This window comes from Anabrus simplex, chromosome 3 (genome assembly GCF_040414725.1).
Source record: "Anabrus simplex isolate iqAnaSimp1 chromosome 3, ASM4041472v1, whole genome shotgun sequence".
In the NCBI taxonomy this organism is placed as follows: domain Eukaryota; kingdom Metazoa; phylum Arthropoda; class Insecta; order Orthoptera; family Tettigoniidae; genus Anabrus; species Anabrus simplex.
The window spans coordinates 251,704,989-251,727,077 of record NC_090267.1 but is presented as its reverse complement, the minus strand read 5'-3'; the positions used below and the strand labels follow the sequence as shown (position 1 = coordinate 251,727,077).

General features: G+C 39.5%; 1 protein-coding gene across 5 annotated transcripts in view; it reads left to right on the top strand.

Moving 5' to 3' along the window:
- The window catches only part of vir (VIR_N domain-containing protein), a 439,345-nt gene that overhangs the window by 40,300 nt on the left and 376,956 nt on the right, over window positions 1-22,089 (top strand). For 4 of the 5 annotated variants that reach the window (XM_067142988.2, XM_067142985.2, XM_067142984.2 and 1 more), the window contains exon 2: window positions 14,803-14,915. The exons of the other annotated variant lie outside the window; for it this stretch is intronic. In XM_067142988.2, coding sequence (XP_066999089.2) covers window positions 14,803-14,915 — 113 coding nt within the window. The remainder of the gene's footprint in view (window positions 1-14,802; window positions 14,916-22,089) is intronic. 5 annotated transcript variants of the gene reach the window in all.

Sequence of the window (22,089 nt, the reverse complement as noted above, 5' to 3'; positions counted from 1 at the left end):
TTTTTCCAACAGTAAACTTGAAAACAGTAAAGTGGGCTTCATTTCTCAAAATGATACTAATATTGTTTCATGGAAATGCTTCACTTGAACATGGTTTTCCTTTTAATAAGGAAATTATAGTCGAGAACATGCTACAAGTATCCCTTGTAGCACAAAGAATAATATATGATGCTATCCCAAACCGTGGTGGAATTGAAAATGTCTCCATTAATAAGAACAGGTGTGCTCATGCTTTGTATGTTCAAAATCCAAAGAAGAAACGTGAAGCATTGGAAGTAAGTTGAAGATTCTTTGCAAAAAAAATTAATAATAATAATAATAATAATAATAATAAGAGAAAGGCCGCTTTGTTGCTGAAAGAATTAGAAGAAAAGCGGAGGGTGATGGCAGAAGCTCGACAGTCATTGGTGGCTATGAAGAAATTTCTTCGCTGAAGCAGTAATGGTAGTACATTAAAACAAACTTAATTTAATTAGACTAAATTAAACTTCCAAGTTTTGAAATTTAATATGCACATTAATTGCTTTTTTAAAATGTATTTTAATATTACTGATACTTCCTTCATAATTTTGTTTTTTGTCATTTTGTGTCAGGGAAAAAACTGGTTTTAATGTCTGGAAAACAGGGAAATGTCAGGGAATTTTAAAATCTGGATTTGGTGGACACCCTGTTTTATCTTCCTTCTGTCTAACATGGATTTAATCCATTTGATGACGGTTTTACTCACCTTGCTCTTTTTCAATGCTTTGATCATAGAGTCATAGATTGTATTGCTGAAATGCAGAAATGCTGCCAGTGCAATTTCTTTATATTCTAGGCTTTCCTCTAGTTTACAAACCAACTGGTGGAGTGCTACTTCAGTGGATCTGCCAGGTCTATATGCAAACTGATTTTCATGTAATGTTGAGTTCAGTTGCACCGTTCTTCTGATATATTTATGCAGAATTTTCTCCATTGCTTTCAGCATGAAGGAGGTTAAACATAATAGTCTGTATGTTTTGGCTTGGGTATAGTTTGCCCTTCCAGCTTAGGTATGAATACTGCTTTAGCTTCAGACCATGATTTCAGCACGTACCCTAAAGCTAGACTAGCTCTGAAGAGGTCCGTTAGGGCATTGAGGGGTACTTCTTGGTTTCTGCCACCTCCAAATTCTCCCCTTTCCAAGGGTTGCAATTGGCCACTGTCTGTTCCAGCCAGCTTTTAGTTTCTGGATTTGCACAGATCAGTACCATTGCTCCACTTTCTAGCCTTGGAGACTCGAGGAAGCCTGTAAGGCATCCTTCCGACAGCGGTCTCATTTGTGCTCCCAGAGCAGATGAAAGTTCTTTCACGTCTTCCTCCTTCAGTTTCCCATCTGGAAAGGTTTTAGGTATTATTGCTACCTTGATTGAAGTTGGTCTTTCTGTTTCTTGGCGGGCGGTTTTGTAGCCGAACTTGATGGCGTACTATCCCCCAACCTTGGCCTTTTGGGTGTTGTCAGAGGGATAGCCTCTCGCCGATCCCTGTTCCTTGGCTTCTTCTCCGTCCAAGTTCCAGCTGCTATTTTGGCTTCCTTCCTTCCTTCCTCACTCTGTTGCCATTTCTTGTTTTGAGTTGGCGACAGCCTGTCCAATTGAACTTCTGTCTCCATTTTTTCAATTTGGGGTTCCTCCTGGATCTGCTCTACTGGAGCTTCCATGGCTTCCCTTGATGTTGAAGTTTTTGAAATTGGTTCTTTATAAGCATCCATATTTCAATCAATCGTAGGGTTTTTGCCCCTTCTAGGGTCCTGAGCGTCGTTCTCACCATCTGTGGTGAGGCATACAGCCAGACATTGTCCTCCCGCAACTCAGGCTCTCCGTAGCAGAGACCACGCCCCTCAGTCGTCTGCCCCTGGCCCGAACCTAGCCAGGTTTGTTTCCCCTTCAGTAGGCCTACTCACGTGGTCTCCACTTGGCATTATCATGACTGAGTTCACAGCCATGACTTTTCCCCTAGGTTGGGATCACCCCTGTCCCAGCCCGCGGCTCATCCAGGCTACGTAGAGCAAAGTGATGTGTTGGTTCCAGCACCCGACAGTGAGCCGTCAACTCGATCACGAGCCCCGCTTCACCTGAACCACCATATCACCCATGTGGAGGAACCGTGGATGTTTCTGTAGCATTTGTGAGCAAGGCCTCCACTTTCAAGCCTTGACTTGGGCTAGTAACAATCGCAGTACCTCAAGACGTTTTCTGGCAATACCTGTTTTTGGTCCACGAGAGGGTATTTATTTCCCTCAGACCCTCCAGCAATAAAGTCTTAGAGGTGTATGCTTGTATAGTAATCGCCGCGTAAGGAAATACCCCAGAAAGTAAATATCGCCGCCCGATGCTCTTCTTTTCTCTTTTTTGTAATGGCTGATCACTGCTGCCAACCTGCCTGGTTACATATTAAAATCACCAGGCATAACCATAACAAACTAACCTCAATGTAAACACCGATAATGAATGTGTCCCTACTCTAGTAAATGCTAAAAGTTAAGATGAAATAAATCAAGATATTCATAATTAAGTCGGTTTCCACGCTCAATGAGGAATTAAGGAAATAAACACACTTTCTCACTCAAATTAATGTTACATGTATCTGTCTTTATTTTTATATACAGTAGGCGTACTAACCATATTCTTGAAAAGAGGGGCGTGTTAAACGATACAATTTATTTAATAAATCTTTGCAGTGTGATTTTCGAAAGTTCCAGACATCCAATGACTTCCCTTTCTTTTGCGCGAACATTTCCTTCTCTCTTCAATACCGGTAACCAGTAAGGAGATTACTGGGCATATTTTCAGCCTGCAGGCTGGTTATATCTTCAAGCTTACCAGGAAACATATAGGAATACTAATGTGCCAAGCTCCGTGAACGGAAATTAGGTCAGCTTTCAAGTTCACTGCGGATTTGAAAATAATAATGTAATAAGTTCTACTGCCAAAAAATTTCGTCCCGCAAGAGTTATTTCATGTACCGGTAGATCTAGACATGACACTGGCGTATTTGAGCACTTTCAAATACCGCCGGACTCGAACCCACCATATAAGAACACTAATGTGCCAAGCTACGTGAACGGAAATTAGGTCAGCTTTCAAGCTCACTGCAGAATTAAATATTACTTCTACTATCTACTTCTATCGTTTTCATATACGCCGAGGTGCCAGTATTTCGTCCCGCAAGAGTTCTTTATGTACCGGTAGATCTAGACATGAGGCTGGCGCATTTGAGCACTTTCAAATACCGCCTAACTCGAATCCGCCAACCTGAGCTAGTCACACATTCTCTCCTTCACTTGCTTAAATTAATTTTTAAAAATCCTGCCTTTATTCTGATGTACGCATTACTATAACTGCATTCTTAAAGGAAGGGGGGTCGTCGCCATAAGACCTAGCTGTGTCGGAGCGACGTAAAGCAAAAAAAAAAAAAAAAAAAGGAAGGGGGGAGGGAATATAGATTGTATAATTCATTGCGATTTCTGCAAGTTCAAGGACTTACCACATAAGACATATCTGTCCTTCCTTTTAATAATAATGCTAACAGCTTTACATCCCACTAAGTACTTTTACGGCAATTTGGCATTTGGCATTTGAAAAATATTTTCAGCTTACAAGTTGGTGTATCTCAAGCTTATAACATTACAGAAACCAATGTACAGGAGCACTATGAGTCAAACAACATTACCAGATTTTTACATATACATTGCCTTAAATCACATGAAGACAGGTTGTGAGGCAAGAATGGGATAGGAAAGAGGGCTAAGATTTCAAACGTTTAAAATGTACATAAGCGTACAGACACAGCACTAGCCTGAAATGAAAATGACGGGCGAAAAAAAAACTTCAGACCTGCCGAGTGTGGGGTTCAAATCCATCACCATCTCCTGATACCAAGCTCACAGCAATGTGATCAAACTGCACAGCCAGTTCACTCAGTTTCCTATGACGCGTAATAGGCCTACCACATGGGCGACCCACTTACCTGTATATGGATCTTCAGTTCTTCAATTATACATGTATGCAAAAACATTATGCACCTTAGTAAAAGGTACTTCCCTAGTTGGTTCTCTGATTGGTGCACGTATAACAAATATGTTTGGGAAGAAATACTTTTATTTTATATTTATTTATATCATAAAGAAGTAATGTTGTCATAGCAAAAAGAATATGCAACGAAAAAATGAATCCAAAGAGATAAACATTATTTACTGTATTAAATATTAGTTTATTTACATGTTAAGCGATATGTAGCAGTAATAATAATAACAACAAACATGTGCAATATGGAAAAAGGAAATAAATACAAGTAAATATAAATATAATTTACAACATTTAGAGCCATTCCATGGTCACTGAATTACAAAGCAGGGGTATGAATAAACAAACATAATAAACATGAATACTAATATTTAAAAAGCAAAAAGCAAAGTCATCTCCGTACAAACCATGAAAGCCATTGGAAGGGTGGAAGGTGAAGGCTTCCACTATCCACAACGTTGGCACTTGGTGGAGTGGAGTGGTTAGCTCAACGCATGCCGCCCTTGCCCCCCAGTAGTTAACCTGGTACTCGTTTATCATACGCAAAACATTCCTTCCAAATTACGTTAAACCCCTGTCACTCAATATTATTATTATTATTATTATTATTAAATTGCAAATGGGAAATATCCCGGTGGCAACGGTCACTTACAGTAATGTAATAATAAAGTAAAGTTAACATAATTACCCAAAAACAACAAACAAAAAAACAAACAAGCAAAGAACAAGAGTACAAGAAGCAGATATATGGAAGGAAAATATTGCAAGCATTACTGCTAGTTTAATATTCTAAATCGAGCAACATCATATACAAATTCTCACACAACTTAAGTATTTATAGTGCTTAACAATATGGCTTACAATATTATAGGTTGACCTTACTACTAGCTTACCATTATAAGTGATAATAAAGTGAAGTTAAACCGTAATTACCCTACAACAACATTACAACAAGCAAGAAATACTAGTAATTTAACTTTCTAAATCCAGTGTCATTATATACATATTCGCACACAACTTAAGTATTTCCAGTACTTAACACTACAAATTACAATACTACAGACTGAACTTGCTACTAGCTTAACACTACAAGTGATGATAAAGTTAAAACCTACTACCCAACAACTACAACAACTCAAGTATCGGTACAAAAAGGAATTCCATAAAAAATATTACAAGAAATACTGCTAGTCGTTTTAAATCCAGCATCATGTACAGTTTCACACACAATTTAATTATTTCCACTATGGCTTACAAAACTATAGATTGAGCTTACTACTAGCTTAACGTTACAAGTGATAAAAAATAAAGTTAAAGACATTGTTAATTAACCAAGAACAACAACAATTACAAAAACATGAGTACAGCAAGCAATTTCCTGGAAAGAGAATACCACAAGTAAAAACCTCCCAGTTTCACAATCGAATCCAAGCAGAAAATCACAAATTCAGTGCCCATAATTTACAACTTTTACTTTTAACTTTACACAAACACTAATGGTCTTCTTAAATGACTTGATACCAGAAGGGAATCTATCAAAGACTGCTGCAGGTAATTTATTCCAATCCCTTACGATCCTGTTGACGAAGGAAAACTTGCCCACATCCGTATGCTGGTTTTTATGCTTATGATAATTTCTCGATAAGTATGAGGGAGGTTCCAAATTATTCCTAATACAACTCCAAGCAGCCCTTTCCGTATAGCTCTTATAAAGACCACACAGGCGAGCTCTAGTTCTTCTAGATTCAAGACTTTCCCAATTAATGGTATTCCTCCTACTCCCAGTTACGAAACGCATCGCTCTTCTTTGAACTTTCTCTAGGGAATTTATTAAACCCATCCTGTACGCATCCCAGCATGCAGATCCATATTCGAGAATGGGCCTTACGAAGCATTTATAAGGTTTATTTAAACCTACTAGGGTGGTGAACACATAAATAAGAATTCCAATGAAAGTATTTTCCTTCTGGACCTTCATGTCAGATTATTTTTAAACAAATTTTTTTCACTATAATATGATTTATCTATAGAGCGAAACCGCTATGCAGTGTGCGTCTCATAGCTATCGAGATGGAATTGGTAATGTACTATGTATCTGTAGAGCCTATATACAAGACTTTTTACAATTACCTCTAAAGTGACATTTCAGCTGTGTGACAACGCTAAAAAGACTATGGACTTTGAGATTGGCATTCCTGAAGAGGGTTTTCTGCACTTTCCCATTTTCACACATTGATTCAAGAGTCTGTATTGGCTTGTGACAAAACCACAGTATTCTTCCGAAAACCACTGATAGGGACAGGTTTGGTTGTGATCCACCGAAAACAAATTATAATGACCGGTTAGGTTGTGATCCACCGAAAACCACTGATTGTCACAGGGTTAGGTTAGGTTCGACAGGAATTGTACTCGAGCGACTGTTGTCATTGAAAGCACTGCCGTGATGACTGAAGGCAATAAACATAAAACTGAATCCATTGATCTACAAAGTTTTCATTCAGTAGATACGCTAGGAACTGGCGAACCAACACCGTACCGGTACATACAAAGTTTACAGGAATCAACAAAACAGGATATTAATTCGTGGTACTCACTGTTCTTTAAAGAGAAGAAATATCCAGTCAACAATAGCTGCAGTGAACGTGGTTTTTCACTATTATTGTCCGGCCCCATGGCTAAATGATTAGCGTGCTGGCCTTTGGTCACAGGATGCGGGTTCGATTCCCGACAGGGTCACGAATTTGAACCACCGTTGGTTAATATCTCTGGCACGGGGGCTGGGTGTATGTCGTCTTCATCAACATTTCACTATTATTGTGTAAAATAGAAACTTACTAGTTTTGACAAGTACAGTATGTTCAACAGCGACTCATGAATGATGACGGGCAGGATGTCCAACCTCACTAATCTATGTTGACGATGTATTTCATGGTAAAGACAGCTGCCTCTGTGGATCAGTGGTAGAGTGACGGCCTCCGGATCCCAAGATAGCGGGTTCAAACCCGGCAGAGGTAGTTGGATTTTTGAAGGGCGGAAAAAAGTCCATTCGACACTCCATGCCGTACGATATCGGCATGTAAAAGATCTCTGGCGACACATTTGGTGTTTACCTGACAAAATTAATTAAATCTCAGCCAGAGACGCCCAAGAGAGTTTCGGTATACTCGGTCTGCCATCTAGTGGGCTTAGAACAAAACGGAACGTCAAAATTGACGAGCAGATAGCCAGATGGCGTCAACTTGAAATGTCTACACACGGTAACTGAGGCCATACGATTATTATTATTATTATTATTATTATTATTATTATTATTATTATTATTATTATTATTATTATTATTGTAAAGACGAATTACTTTGCAATGCTATCTGTCTTAATGGTAATGTACTATGTACCTGTACTAATGTTGGCTACTGAGTGCATGATTCGAAGCAGTGTATCGATTCATTCAAGTGTCCGAGTGAATCGATTCACAGGAACGGCAAGCTCACGGCACACAAATCATGCACAATCACGGCTCAGTGAGCCACATGACACACACGGCTCCTTATCGGCATAATGGACACTGGCGGGGAGCCGAGCTTCCGTTGCAGCGAGACACAGTGAATCATGGCACACTGAAAGAATCGTGCGTAGTCACGGATTAGTGAGACACAACACACACACACACACACGGCTCATTATCGGTACACTGGACATTGGCGGGGAGCCAAACTTCCTCTGAAGCAATATATACAGAGTCATGGTACACTGGAAAAATCATATGCTACAATGGACTCTCGAGCTCAGCTCATTTGAAAATAATACCCACTCGCATTCACTGTCCTCTTCTTATAGGGAGTTTTAAATAATAGATGGATTTATTTGCAGTGTTAAAAAGATAGTCAGAACATAATTTCAAAGTACCTAGCTTGTAAGTAGGTAGGCAATTAGGTTATTCTAATTACCGTATTAGTTTAATCAATCAGTATTTTTATAACTAGTTGACGTTCGACAATTACTTAAACTCAGCTCTCTAGCCTCCACGCCTATCTGAATGGCTCAGACGGATGAGGCGCTGGCCTTCTGAACCCAACTTGGCAGGGCCGAGCTCAGTGCGATGGCATTTGAAGGTGCTCAGCCTCGTGTCAGTAGATTTACTGGCACATAAGAGCTCCTGCAGGACTAAATTCCAGCACGTCGACATCTCAAAAAAACCATAAAAGTTGTTAGTGGGACATAAAGCCAATAACATTATTATTTAGCCTACCCTATGACTATGAGTTATGCTCATGACCACTCGAAATTGTCTCAGTTTGTATGTCGCATCATTGCACAATGCTTCAATAATCAAATCACCAGGTTACCGGTATACGTGGACAGTGAGTATGTAAGTAGACTGATGCAATAGCTTAAATAAATTATGTTTAATCAGAAAACCAGTGGGCTACTGTCCATCTCGCGTAGCCTATACAAAATATGACGATTTAAAAAAAGCCTCTGCCGATAGAAAAAGACATTTTCAAAGATGACCCAGTTAGTTGGCCGACTCGACAATCTTCTTCTCAGTGTGTTTCACTTCATTTCTCCACATCTCTGCTGTCACCTGTAGAATATATTGAAGTATCACAACCTGACAAGTATATTATAAACTCCACTTGCCTATATCCAATAAATAACATTTCCACTTGGCCTACCTGATCAAGAGATTCTTTCCACACAGCTGTAGCTCTGTCCAATCCATGACCAGGTCTTGAAGCCACTGTTTTGTTATAATACTGTTTTGCCACAGACCATGCAAATTCGATGGCATTGAAAAATGAGTGGTATGGAGGAAATCGTAGGACAGTATGGCCTTCACTGTGCAGCATCTCGTCAACAATGTACCTGGTTTTAAAGAAACAGAGAAATATTATTATGCATACATGAAAGTCAACATGAATGTAAACAACATTATCTAAACTTATGTTTAGGTGCTTCTGTACCTCTTTAAGTGACTTCGATTCATATTACACAACCTTTGCAGCTCATCTTTTGTAGCATAATCTTGATTTCTCTTCAAGTTTGTAGCATCAAATCAGCACCTGTAAGAATTTTAAGTTTTAGTTTGAAGTTATTTCTTCTAAAAAAAAGTATTCCCTAAAAATATGAGATCCTCTTCAAGGATAGGCCTATTAATTGATAAAAATTGTGATTTCTGTTGAATGATACAAAAAGATGTCTGATTTTAAGTGAAACCAACTACTGTGTAGCAAAGTCACCTGATGATGAAGTCAATGAATTACTACTTACACTACTTTATTGTAACATCTCTCATGAATGTATCTCCATTAGTAGGCCTATATCTGGATTAGAAGTCCACGATCACTTGCATTAAAGATATAAGTATAAACACCCATTTCAATACCTTAGAGCAAATGTAATTGCTGCGAACACTGAACCTATATCAGGCAGTAAGAAATAAGAAGCTTGGAAGGTGTTCAACAGTCAGGTATCAAGCACCGATTCAGGTGGAGATTGTCGAATGCAGAATAAACATAATTAATAGGCCTGCAATACAAGTAATTTACTGATACAAATATCCAGTAATATTATATGAAAATACACTGGGGAAGTTTTGATTGAAGTACCTCTCTAAGGTTAATCATTGGCCTAAAGTGAATACCTGCAAGTCTTTTTAATAACCAAGAGATCCCTTGACAGTGGAGAAGTCAAAATCAAAAACCACGTACAGAACCCAATGAGCGGTAAGTTATAATGCCACTACCGATCTCGTGCCAGTCAATTTCAATCAATCGGGCACCACTGACCTGCACTTAGATCAGTCGCCCAGGTGGAAGATGTAGTTTCAGGGATAGGCCTAGTCTTTTCTTCAATAATTGCAAAGAATTTGGAAATTTATTGAACATCTCCCTTGGTAAATTACTCCAATCCCTAACTCCCTTCTTAAAAAAAACAAAAACAAATATTTGCCCCACTTTTCATCCTCAACTTTATAATTGTACTATGATCTTACCTACTTTTAAAATACCACTGAAACGTATTCGTCTACCAATGTCATTCCACACCACCTCTCCACCGACAGCTCGGAACACACCACTTAGTCCAGCACTCGTCTCCTTTCACCCAAGTCTTCCCAGCCCAAACTCGACAAAATTTTTGTAACGCTACTCTTTTGTCAGAAATCACCCACAACAAATCGTGCTTCTTTCTTTTGAACTTTTCCAGTTCTCAAATCAAGTAATCCTAGTGAGGGTCTCATACACAGGAACTGTACTCAAGTTGGGGTTTTATCAGAGACTTACGTGCCCTCCCCCTTTACATCTGTACTACAAACCCTAAATACCCTCATAACTATGAAAAGAGAGATCACCTCACTATAATAAAATGAAGTAAAATAAAGTAAGAACATACCAGGTACAAAGCCATCTTTCTTTCCAGCATGAACAATAACCAGTCTTCCTCCCTCAGACACAGGTCGACGAATTACTCCTTGAACATCATGTCCAGATTTGTGTGGTTTATTCCAGGAGTATGTGGGCGACCCTGAAAGAGAAATGCACATTTGAAACCAAAGACACCTAATGAAGATAAATTATTCTAAGATTTTTAAATAAAATATAACATATATATTCACCACTACCCTGTAAGAATACACACACAGAAATATATTACATACACATACACCGTACGTCAACAGGAATACACAAAGGTTAAGTCTACAAACTGTATCGAAGTCGACACAAGACATGGTATAGGCCTACATGATTAGGTTAGGTTAGGTTCAGAATGAAATACTGCTCCATTTAAACGGATTGTCATTATGTCAGAAACTTATCATAGAAACAATATAAAAACGAACACTTACCCCAGTTAATAATGAAACTCTTGCCATTAGCTTCGTATCACTGCGACTGATACCTTCTTCGTCGTAGTTCGTGTTTCAATTGCTCGTAGCAATGTACAAGCATTTCTTGACCTGATGTTTGTAAAGGACGTAACCTTGCTTTCCTTTTCGGAGGAGTTCTTGCAGATTTTTCTTCCTTCTTCCTTCTTAGACATCCCAATCGAATTCTGTTCGTATAAGTATGGGACGAAATAGGAACGTAATTAATAAAATGTTGTGCTCATTATTTCACACAAACTATGTTATTAAATGCATTATCCGAACATGCCACAATTCTACTTACCTGGTATTAGCCAAATAGATTTACAATCCCACAGAAAAAGAAAATATTCTTTAAATATTCTCGCAAATGTATCATTAGTGACTTTAATACCAATGCGGTGACAACACGCAATTCACGCTAGAACAGTGATTGAACGTTGCCAACGTGCCAGATTAACGGTAATTGTAAGACGTCGTATCGGCAAGCAGGGTCCCTAAACTGTATGGTTACCGACACTGAAAAAGACCCAACAGCAAGAAAAGTTACTATAAATCAATACTTTAATATTACAGGGGAGAAAGGGTAAGGTTGCACCCTTAGGGTACGTCCTTACACGGGGACGACTTTAAGCTAGATGCAGCTTCTCTGCTTCTGTGCACGAGTATGGTTTGATGTCTGGCTGGGATGTCTCTGCCCTATAAAATCACTGTCCGCATCCACTGGCGATGAGTACTATTGCCTTTACCTTTCATCCTCTATATGGATATTGCTACAGCTGACATACAGTTACCACATCATTGGCTACTTCTGCATTTGGATGATGTGGTACTGTGCAGAAATCCTCCCTTGTACTCCAGCACCAGCCAGGAAGCTGGAAGGACAGACTGGCTGGAAACAAAATGTGATTCAACCTCGATAAGAGTGACTAGATAGAATATGACCCTGAAACCAATGGCATCATTACCGTTGACAATCAGGAATTGTACAAGACCTTTAAATGCCTTGGGTCAATAGTCACGTTGGACTATGACACCATCTCTTGATATCTGAATGTGAGATATTGCAACATGGCTCGATTTGAGACTAGTCACCAGTGTGCTCTGTCATAAACGATGCCTGAACACCTCAAGGGAAAGATTCACAAGATCACAGTAAACCTGTTAGCACTTATTGTGGCAGATAGAGGAGGTTTGTGCACAAATTAATGGGGTTAGCAGACCAGTATGTAGTTACATTTTCTGGCTTGGTCACAAATTAATGGGGTTAGCAGACCAGTATGTAGTTACATTTTCTGGCTTGGTGAGAAAATTAATGGGAACAAAGGCTTACCTTACTCATTTCCCAAGTACAGTACATCTTTTCTGTTATGCTTTGGCTTTTTGTGACAGTTAACTGTAATTCTCTTCAAGATCTGACAACTCCTTGGGATGGGGTCTAACTTTTTATTTTTCACTACTATGTATGGAATAAAAGTAGGAAGCTTAAAATATCCTGTCAGAATTATTTTAATTAAATAACTGTGCCTTAAAGTTGAATTAAAGTCTGTGTTGGTTGAAAGGAATTCTATGAAATTTAGAAAGAATTACCACCCAGTACCTAGATACACTTTAGAATCATCATCATTATTTTTTGCTATTTGTTTTACGTCCCACCAACACAGACAAGCCTTATGGTGATGATGAAATAGGACAGAGCTAGGACTGGGAGGGAAGCGACCGTGACCATAGGGTATCAGTCCATTTACCTGGTGTGAAAATGGGAAACCATGGAAAACCATCTTCAGGGCTGCCAACAGTGGGGTTTAAATAGACTATCTCCCGAATGCAAGCTCTCAGCTACGTGACGCAAACAACACAGTTAACTTGTTCAGTAATCATTATTTAAAAGAAAATGATATGCAATCAATGTGTTTGATATGTTGATCATAACTAGTTTGTACCATTATTACTAGATACTGATAGAAAATTATATGCACAGCAACAAAAAATGGAAACGAAGTGCAGGTGCCTAAAATTTATGAATGAATGATTTTGTTTTCTCAGGAATCTAATGAGCGTTGTTGCAATTCAGTTAACATCAATAGCTTCATGTGAAAGGGGATTGAATACTATGAATCTGCTCAGAAATAAATTTATCTCTTTACCACAAACAAAATCCATGAATCACAAATGACAAGATTTTGAACGAATAAAATCAGCAGAGGAGTTGATTGATGATTGAAATGGTTAATATTATAGAGATAAGCAAGTGAATTTTGTTTTTGATGCCTGGCTCCTAGATTTCTTTCTGATTTTTCCAGCCCTGATTATAAGTGTAGGTTATAAAAACAAGGTGTATCATTAGATGACAATCCAGACTGCAGTTTCATTAAGTGGTAATTTTTTTTTTACATCCCCAATCCACTATTATTGATTCTTGAACAAAAGAAAAATTCAAAGAAAAGCTGCACGATTTATAAGGATGATTTCTGACAAAACAGTAGTGTTATGCAAATGTTGCAAACTTTGGGCTGGGATGACTTGGGAGTAAGGAGACAAGCTGCTCTAGTGAGTGGTATGTTCTGAACTGTCATTGGAAAGATGACATGGAATTTCATTAGTCGGCAGATAGAGTTGAATGGCAAAAGTAAGAAAAATCAAAATATGAAGTTAAAGATGGAATTCAATAGGTCAAATATTCATTTATAGGAAGTTAACAATGATAGAAAGACTGCTGAATATCTACTGAAAGATAAAGAATATAAAGATAAAGAACACTGTCTGTTTTATTATTCTAATTGAATTCAGGTTGACCCAGTTAACACGCACACACACACACACACACACACAAATTATATTCCTCTAGAATGACCACATTCCACTATTGCTGTCTATTTACAAATGTCTCACAGCAGGACTCCAGCTGGGCAGTCTTCACCTGGTACAGTCTATAATCCTTATTGACAGGCCCCACCTTTCACTTTCGCTCCACATGTTCAGTCCCTTCAACAGCAGCTCCATGCAGACAGATTTGAACAAAGGGCTCCTGACCACCGCAACACATGGCGACTGTTCGTTCGTATGACGCCGCACAAAGTCCGCTACACACATAGTCAGCTCAGTCAGTTCACGTGGCTACAGTGAACTACCTAACACTGACAAATAAAAAACAGCAGTCATACAAAGCAATAACTTTACAGTATTCCTCATAACAATAATTAACATTGCTCCAATTCTACTCGCGCCAGCTGTTCCACATGCTGACTCCATGATGGTCTACAGTCCACAACAGTACACACATGGTACTTCAAGGCAGAATACAGGCAGTATTGACTCGGTACGTGACAATAGTCTAGACTCTGGTGGGACACTGACGACAACCAGCACTATTGTTGTCAAGCTCCAATTACTCACTCCACATCGGTACATATACAGTATTCCACTCAGTACACTGCGATATTCAGAATCCAGTGGGACACTGATGACAGCCTGTTATACTGCCATCCTAGTCATAACTACTCATTCCCCACCGGTATACATACAGTACTCAACGCAGTACGCAATGATACTCTGATTCCAGTGGTACGCTGATGACAGCCAGGACTACCGCCGTCCCAGTTCAACTACTGAACTGCCTGCTTCACAGCCAGGCTGCTCTTTATATCCTTATGATGAAGTACTAGAATCTCCGTGGTGTGGCTAGAGAGGGAACGTTCTTGTTTCATGTTGTGGAAGGTCCACGGGGAAACCAGACAAAAAAGAATAATATAGGATAGGCCATGGCATGTCCTCGGCCCTTCCAGGAAATACCGAAGGGGGCCATGGTGATATGTCGATGATGATAAATGTATTATTGGAAGGAAATGGATTGGAAATTCCAATAGTTGCTGATAAAATGTCATTTTTTTGCAGGAGCTAAATCTGGATCTTGTTCAGTTCCCTAAGCCAGTATTCATTACTGAAGTTCGTATCATTCCCCTGGGTGCAAGAGTGCAAGCAGATTTTCCTGGAGGAGTGCGGCTTGGGTAAGAAATCTTCTTCTTCCTATTTCAATTAGTCATTTATACATTTATTGGTGTATTCAGGCATAAATAAGCTTGTATTGCCGAGTAGTTACTTTTCAAATTATTACTGAATCTGGCTTAAAATATATCATAGTGCTTGCAAGATCATTTAAATGACATAAATTCAAGTATCATGTTAAAGAGTAACATTTCATGTGCTAAATTTCATAAATTTATAAACCCATTTGGAGACTGAGGAAGTATGTATGTTATGTCATTAAAAGAACTGAATGTATTGCTGATGGTTTAGCAGAAATTTCTAAAGAGTAAAGATAACATGAAAATGAAAGAGCAGTATAGCAATTACAGGAAAAAATTAAATGATCATAATGCCCATGGTTGGAGTTTTGGCAACAAAATAATGAAAGGGGTTTTTAGAAAGAAAGAGATGAAATAAAGAAAGAAATCAGACAAAGGTTACTTAAATATTGTTAATAGGTAATGCTAGGAATTTTAGGTGCTGCATCTTATTTATTTATTTTTTCTGTTAAAATGCCCAAATTAGCTTGTCTTGCAGAGGAAACATTATATGAACATTCCTAGCTGTGTTTTGGTTGCACCTTTTTGGACCTTTTCTTGATGCAAGCACCATTTTCACACCTTTACTTAATGTCAGCACCTTTTTCAACTTGTTTAATACATCTCTGGCTCTTTTGCCACATGTTATTCCTAGAGAAATTTAAACATAATAAGCGAACATTATTATAAAGGTCAGGAAATGGAGAGTTCCTCAATTTGGCGCTAGGATCATAGGTTCCTGATACTGCATAGGTTCCTGATACTGCACTAATCGGGATCTAAGTACACTGACTGACAGAGCAAATGCAACACCAAGAAGGAGTGGTCAGAACTTCATGCCAATTGCAGGGTAGACTGACGTCACTGAGGTATGCTCATGATGTGAAATGCGCCGCTGTGCTGCGCACGTAGCGAACGATAAATGGGACACGGCATTGGCGAATGGCCCACTTCGTACCGTGATTTCTCAGCCGACAGTCATTGTAGAACATGTTGTCGTGTGCCACAGGACACGTGTATAGCTAAGAATGCCAGGCCGCCGTCAACGGAGGCATTTCCAGCAGACAGACGACTTTACGAGGGGTATGGTGATCGGGCTGAGAAGGGCAGGTTGGTCGCTTCGTCAAATCGCAGCCGATACCCATAGGGATGTGTCCACGGTGCAGCGCCTGTGGCGTAGATGGTTGGCGCAGGGACATGTGGCACGTGCGAGGGGTCCAGGCGCAGCCCGAGTGACGTCAGCACGCGAGGATCGGCGCATCCGCCGCCAAGCGGTGGCAGCCCCGCACGCCACGTCAACCGCCATTCTTCAGCATGTGCAAGACACCCTGGCTGTTCCAATATCGACCAGAACAATTTCCCGTCGATTGGTTGAAGGAGGCCTGCACTCCCGGCGTCCGCTCAGAAGACTACCATTGACTCCACAGCATAGACATGCACGCCTGGCATGGTGCCGGGCTAGAGCGACTTGGATGAGGGAATGGCGGAACGTCGTGTTCTCCGATGAGTCACGCTTCTGTTCTGTCAGTGATAGTCACCGCAGACGAGTGTGGCGTCGGCGTGGAGAAAGGTCAAATCCGGCAGTAACTGTGGAGCGCCCTACCGCTAGACAACGCGGCATCATGGTTTGGGGCGCTATTGCGTATGATTCCATGTCACCTGTAGTGCGTATTCAAGGCACGTTTAATGCCCACCGCTACGTGCAGCATGTGCTGCGGCCGGTGGCACTCCCGTACCTTCAGGGGCTGCCCAATGCTCTGTTTCAGCAGGATAATGCCCGCCCACACACTGCTCGCATCTCCCAACAGGCTCTACGAGGTGTACAGATGCTTCCGTGGCCAGCGTACTCTCCGGATCTCTCACCAATCGAACACGTGTGGGATCTCCTTGGACGCCGTTTGCAAACTCTGCCCCAGCCTCGTACGGACGACCAACTGTGGCAAATGGTTGACAGAGAATGGAGAACCATTCCTCAGGACACCATCCGCACTCTTATTGACTCTGTACCTCGACGTGTTTCTGCGTGCATCGCCGCTCGCGGTGGTCCTACATCCTACTGAGTCGATGCCGTGCGCATTGTGTAACCTGCATATCGGTTTGAAATAAACATCAATTATTCGTCCGTGCCGTCTCTGTTTTGTCACCAACTTTCATCCCTTTCGAACCACTCCTCCTTGGTGTTGCATTGTCACTGTCAGTCAGTGTATAAACCTGGTGAGTGATTGTTGAGCTAACTGCGTGGCAGTTCAAAGCCAGTTGGCATCTTAAGTTGTTCCATCGTATCATTAATCTGCCATGTCTGTCTCTAGCAGTTATTAATATTAAACCTGTTGTCAACTAACATTCTAGCAGTTTCCAAGGGTGGGCGACGAGAGCGAAGCATTCCTTTACTGATGGTTGGGATCTATGCGTGAACAGGGAGGTGATGATTTTTCTGTAGTTTTTTGTTTTCTCGTACAAGTGCTCATTCCCACCGCATTGAAGGAAGTGGTATGTGGCTAAGTATGGGAACCAGAAAGTAGGTGTAGGTCTGATTGTGCCAGTTATAAGATGCATGTTATGATTGAGCTGTATCTCAATGAGTCTTGTGTGAGTACTATTCATTCAAGCTGGAGAGCAATATTCCACAACAGGGTGAACCAACACAATAGCTGAAGTACGGAGTGTCAGTGCAGAACGTCCCCATGATCTCTTTTTATTTTGGCAGCTGTTCTTAATAGGTGTTGTTTGTTACTGAGCGTGACACCTAGATATTTCGGGTTTGTGTTATGTCTTAGTAACCTTCCTTCAAAGTAGACTGTGAGCTCTTTGTTGGCCAGCTTGTTGTTTAGGTGAAATATTGATACTTCTGTCTTAGTGTCATTTGGCTGCAACCTCCATTTGTGGAAATATTCACCAGTAATTGTTAAATGTTTGGTCAATACAGACTCAGTAACTTCATGACCTTTATGTCGCAATGTGAGTACCCAGTCGTCAGCATACCCAAACTTTCTTGTTGTGGTTTCAGGCATATCTGATATGTACAAATAACAGGAGAGGGGTCAGGACAGATCCTTGTGGCAGTCCGTTATTTAGCTTCATCTGTGAAGTCATTTGTTGCCAATTTTTAGGCTTTGGGATGACTAATAGAAATTTCAGTATGACACATTGCCTAGAGACAATATCATTTGCAGCTGTCAGATCAGTAAATACGACATGATTTCTCTTGATTTTCTAAGCCAGCTTCTATGAAGGTTATTAGGGAGGGGACCTGATCCGTGTAACAAAATACTGGCAACCAGACAATCCTCGCATTTGTGCTAGTGATGTTTTTGACAAATCTCTAGAATATCCTGCGACAAAGCATCACATTCTACAAGTAACAACAAGACTCTAATGAATCTCTTGAACTCTTTTCACCCAGTGACTATAATGGGGAAAATGTTGTTCCAAGAAACCTCGTCATGTTGTGTTGACTGGCATGAAACACTTGCCTCTTGATATAGATTACAAGTGGTCGGAGCGGTGTTCAAATTTTGAACATTTATCTGACATCTACATTCCACGATGGGTAAGAGCTTCCAATGAAAATAATTTTACAGTTCATTTATTCTGTAACACTTCCGAAAAAGCATATGTTGCAGCTGTCTACATCCGGTCAAAACAGGCAATACTATCACAACACAACTGGTGTGCATTAAGGCGAGATTGGCCCCTATTAAAAGGGTCACTCTTCCATGCTTAGAACTTTTGGCAGTTCTAGTAGGCTCAAGACTTACACGCTACTTCTGCGAAACTACAGGAATCTATGTATTGAAAACATTACTGTGGAAAAGTCATCGCTGATGAATGAGTGAACACTTCCCTAACTTATTCCTCCTGTTGATGCAATTTTGGAAACCTTCATTTGGCAATGTTATGAACAACATGAACATTTTGTTCTGTGAAACTTGTCCGGGCCAATCATTGCTGTGGTTCATTCTTAGCAGCTTCCTTTGATGACATATTTTAAAATGCCAATCACACACTTGCATTTTTGAAAGGATTTGTTTTGCAAACTGTGTATGCAGTCTTCTCAGAATTTGAACATATATGATAATGCAATGTGCAATGGATGAATGTACTTTTCAGTCACTCTGTTTGTTACTTATGCTGTGTGTTGTAAACTTGTTCCTTAATTGCTGACTTATTTTTACAAACATATTAATAAATCTGCATTTCATATGAAAAATCTGAATATCAACATTCATTAAATAAAATACACACTCGTCGGACCTTGTACTCACACTTACTTGTTACCTGCTTACTTACACATACGTTATTTGAAGGGCGCCAGCTACCACTCAGTGCAGCAATAATAGAATGAGACTCTTGACTATCTCTAGGGTGTGGGGTAATAAGCTTACTTTTGACAACATACCATATAAGTTCTGGGAAAAGGAGATTGGCGTTCGGTTTCCCCATTAATTTTGAGGTTAAGATATTTTACTTTCATTGAAATAAAACTATGAATTCATTTGATAGAACAATATATATTAAATAATATATCAAAAAATAGTGAGTCTTGTTGCGATAAAACAGATGAGAATATGAAATTATGACATTGCAACTGAAAGAAACTAGGCATGAATTTGAATTCTTCTTGACCGGACATTTAACAATTTATACGAAATATTTCCCTCACTGATTCACTTGACTGTACCTTCAACACTTTTAGTGTAATTACGACGTATTCCTTTGATCTGGTGTTTACTGTAGATGTGTCACGCCTAACTTGGTGATACATCCTTGTGACTGCTTCTTCTCCATATCATCTGACTTCTTTGTAAGTCAATATGGTATTACCTCTTGGCAGGTCCAGGGTTGCCCTCTCTGACTTCATGGTAAGTCCTTGCGTCCGTGTCTTCAACTGAGTGAGCGACCAACCTTTTGGTCTCACTCTCTCAATGACCAATAATTAATGGCTCACTGAGTCTTCACCATCTCTCGTTCATACTCGTGGGCTGACCAACTAAGGCCTCTTGATCTAGTAGACTTCTTCACTGTACTGCTTCCGTTTAAGTAATGACTGACGCTACAATGTGCATCCACCTTATATAGACGTTGGTTGACACAGCTACATAATCTCCAGAAATAACAATGACATACTCCCACCTACGCGACAGATATTACATACAGTGGTGAAATAGCCCTGGGGCGGCCGACTCTCTGAGCGCATATACTAAATAAATGGAAGATAGGAAAAACTAGAAAGGTTCCACCTTTTCAATACAAAAATGTTATAGGTTTATTTATAACATGTATTTGCACTTGGGACTAGTTTCGACGCTGTGTTGGCGTCATCATCAGCCAAAAAATGGGAAAATAGGCCAGTGTGTAGGCATTCATATTACACAAGGTGTTACATTAAACAATACAAATCTTGCAAGGAGATAAAAACATGGATGAATATAGAAACAAATGAATCGTTGGAAAGCAAAAGTTATACATGTTAAAAAATAACCTTAATCACACATCTTGCAGTGCGAAAATATTCTTCTTGAATGATTCCTGAGTGTAAAACACACGCGCACACATTTCTGAAGAGCCAGCAGGCAGGACAAAGTAAAGTGAAACCTTAAGGGATCTTCTGAGAAGAGTTCATCATTTTTCTATGTTCCGATTAAATAATGAAGTCTCCCTTGAGTTCCTGATAAACATACACAACAGGAAATTCTCCTTCACTCTCAACAATAGCTATAAAGACCAACGGTAAATTTCATTTTTCAAAGACGTGAAAGCATGATCTTGAACGTGATGTAACTCCTTTCATTTAACCCATTTTTACACAAGGTGTTACATTAAATAATATATTTCACGAGGAGATGAAAACAGGGACGAATGTAGAAACACATGCACCGTTGAGAGAGCAAAAGTTGTACATATTAAAATAAGCTTAAGCACATAACTTGCAGTGCGAAAATATTTGCATTTGAAAGATTCTTGAATAAAAGACGCACGCGCACACACTTCTAAAGAGCCAGCAGGCAGGAAAAAGTAAGGTGAAACCTTAAGAGTTCTTCTGAGAAGAGTTCATCATACTTTCAATGTTCCGACTAACTAATGAACTCTTCTCAGAAGATCCCTTAAGGTTTCACTTTACTTTGTCCTGCCTGCTGGCTCTTCAGAAATGTGTGCGCGTGTGTTTTACACTCAGGAATCATTCAAGAAGAATATTTTCGCACTGCAAGATGTGTGATTAAGGTTATTTTTTAACATGTATAACTTTTGCTTTCCAACGATTCATTTGTTTCTATATTCATCCATGTTTTTATCTCCTTGCAAGATTTGTATTGTTTAATGTAACACCTTGTGTAATATGAATGCCTACACACTGGCCTATTTTCCCATTTTTTGGCTGATGATGACGCCAACACAGCGTCGAAACTAGTCCCAAGTGCAAATACATGTTATAAATAAACCTATAACATTTTTGTATTGAAAAGGTGGAACCTTTCTAGTTTTTCCTATCTTCCATTCTCAGTTCAATACGGACCAAAAATGAAACTCTTATGTTTAAATATACTAAATAAATACGATGACGTAGCCAAGACTTGGCGATGACTTGGCAGAATCGCCAACAATATTGCACAATGCACCAACGTCACATCCAATCTCTGATATATACAACAATTCTCACTGTACAGGTATTGAGTGTTATTCTACACATACGTATATATGCATACATCTAAGTACAATCTTGCAAGCAACAGGCAATTGCAAAATCGAATTGAATAAAACGGATAATTACAATAATAGTAACAATATCACAGATAACATAATAATACTGACTAATAATAATAATAATAATAATAATAATAATAATAATAATACAGATAAAATAATAAAATAATAAAAATACAGATATCATCTTGTAACGGGATTTGAACCGTTACAGTGTGTTAGATGAGGAATCAGCTTCATGTATTCTCACTGCTCTCCACTTGAAGACCAGACAACAATCCCCTCAGTACTTAAGTTGCTAGGTGAAAAATTGTGGTTTATATTTGGTCTACCTCATATTTTTATCACTTTGTAAATTATGAATTTATCCTAACAGATGAGTATGCCTTGTACCATAAAATCAGTGATGCTGAAG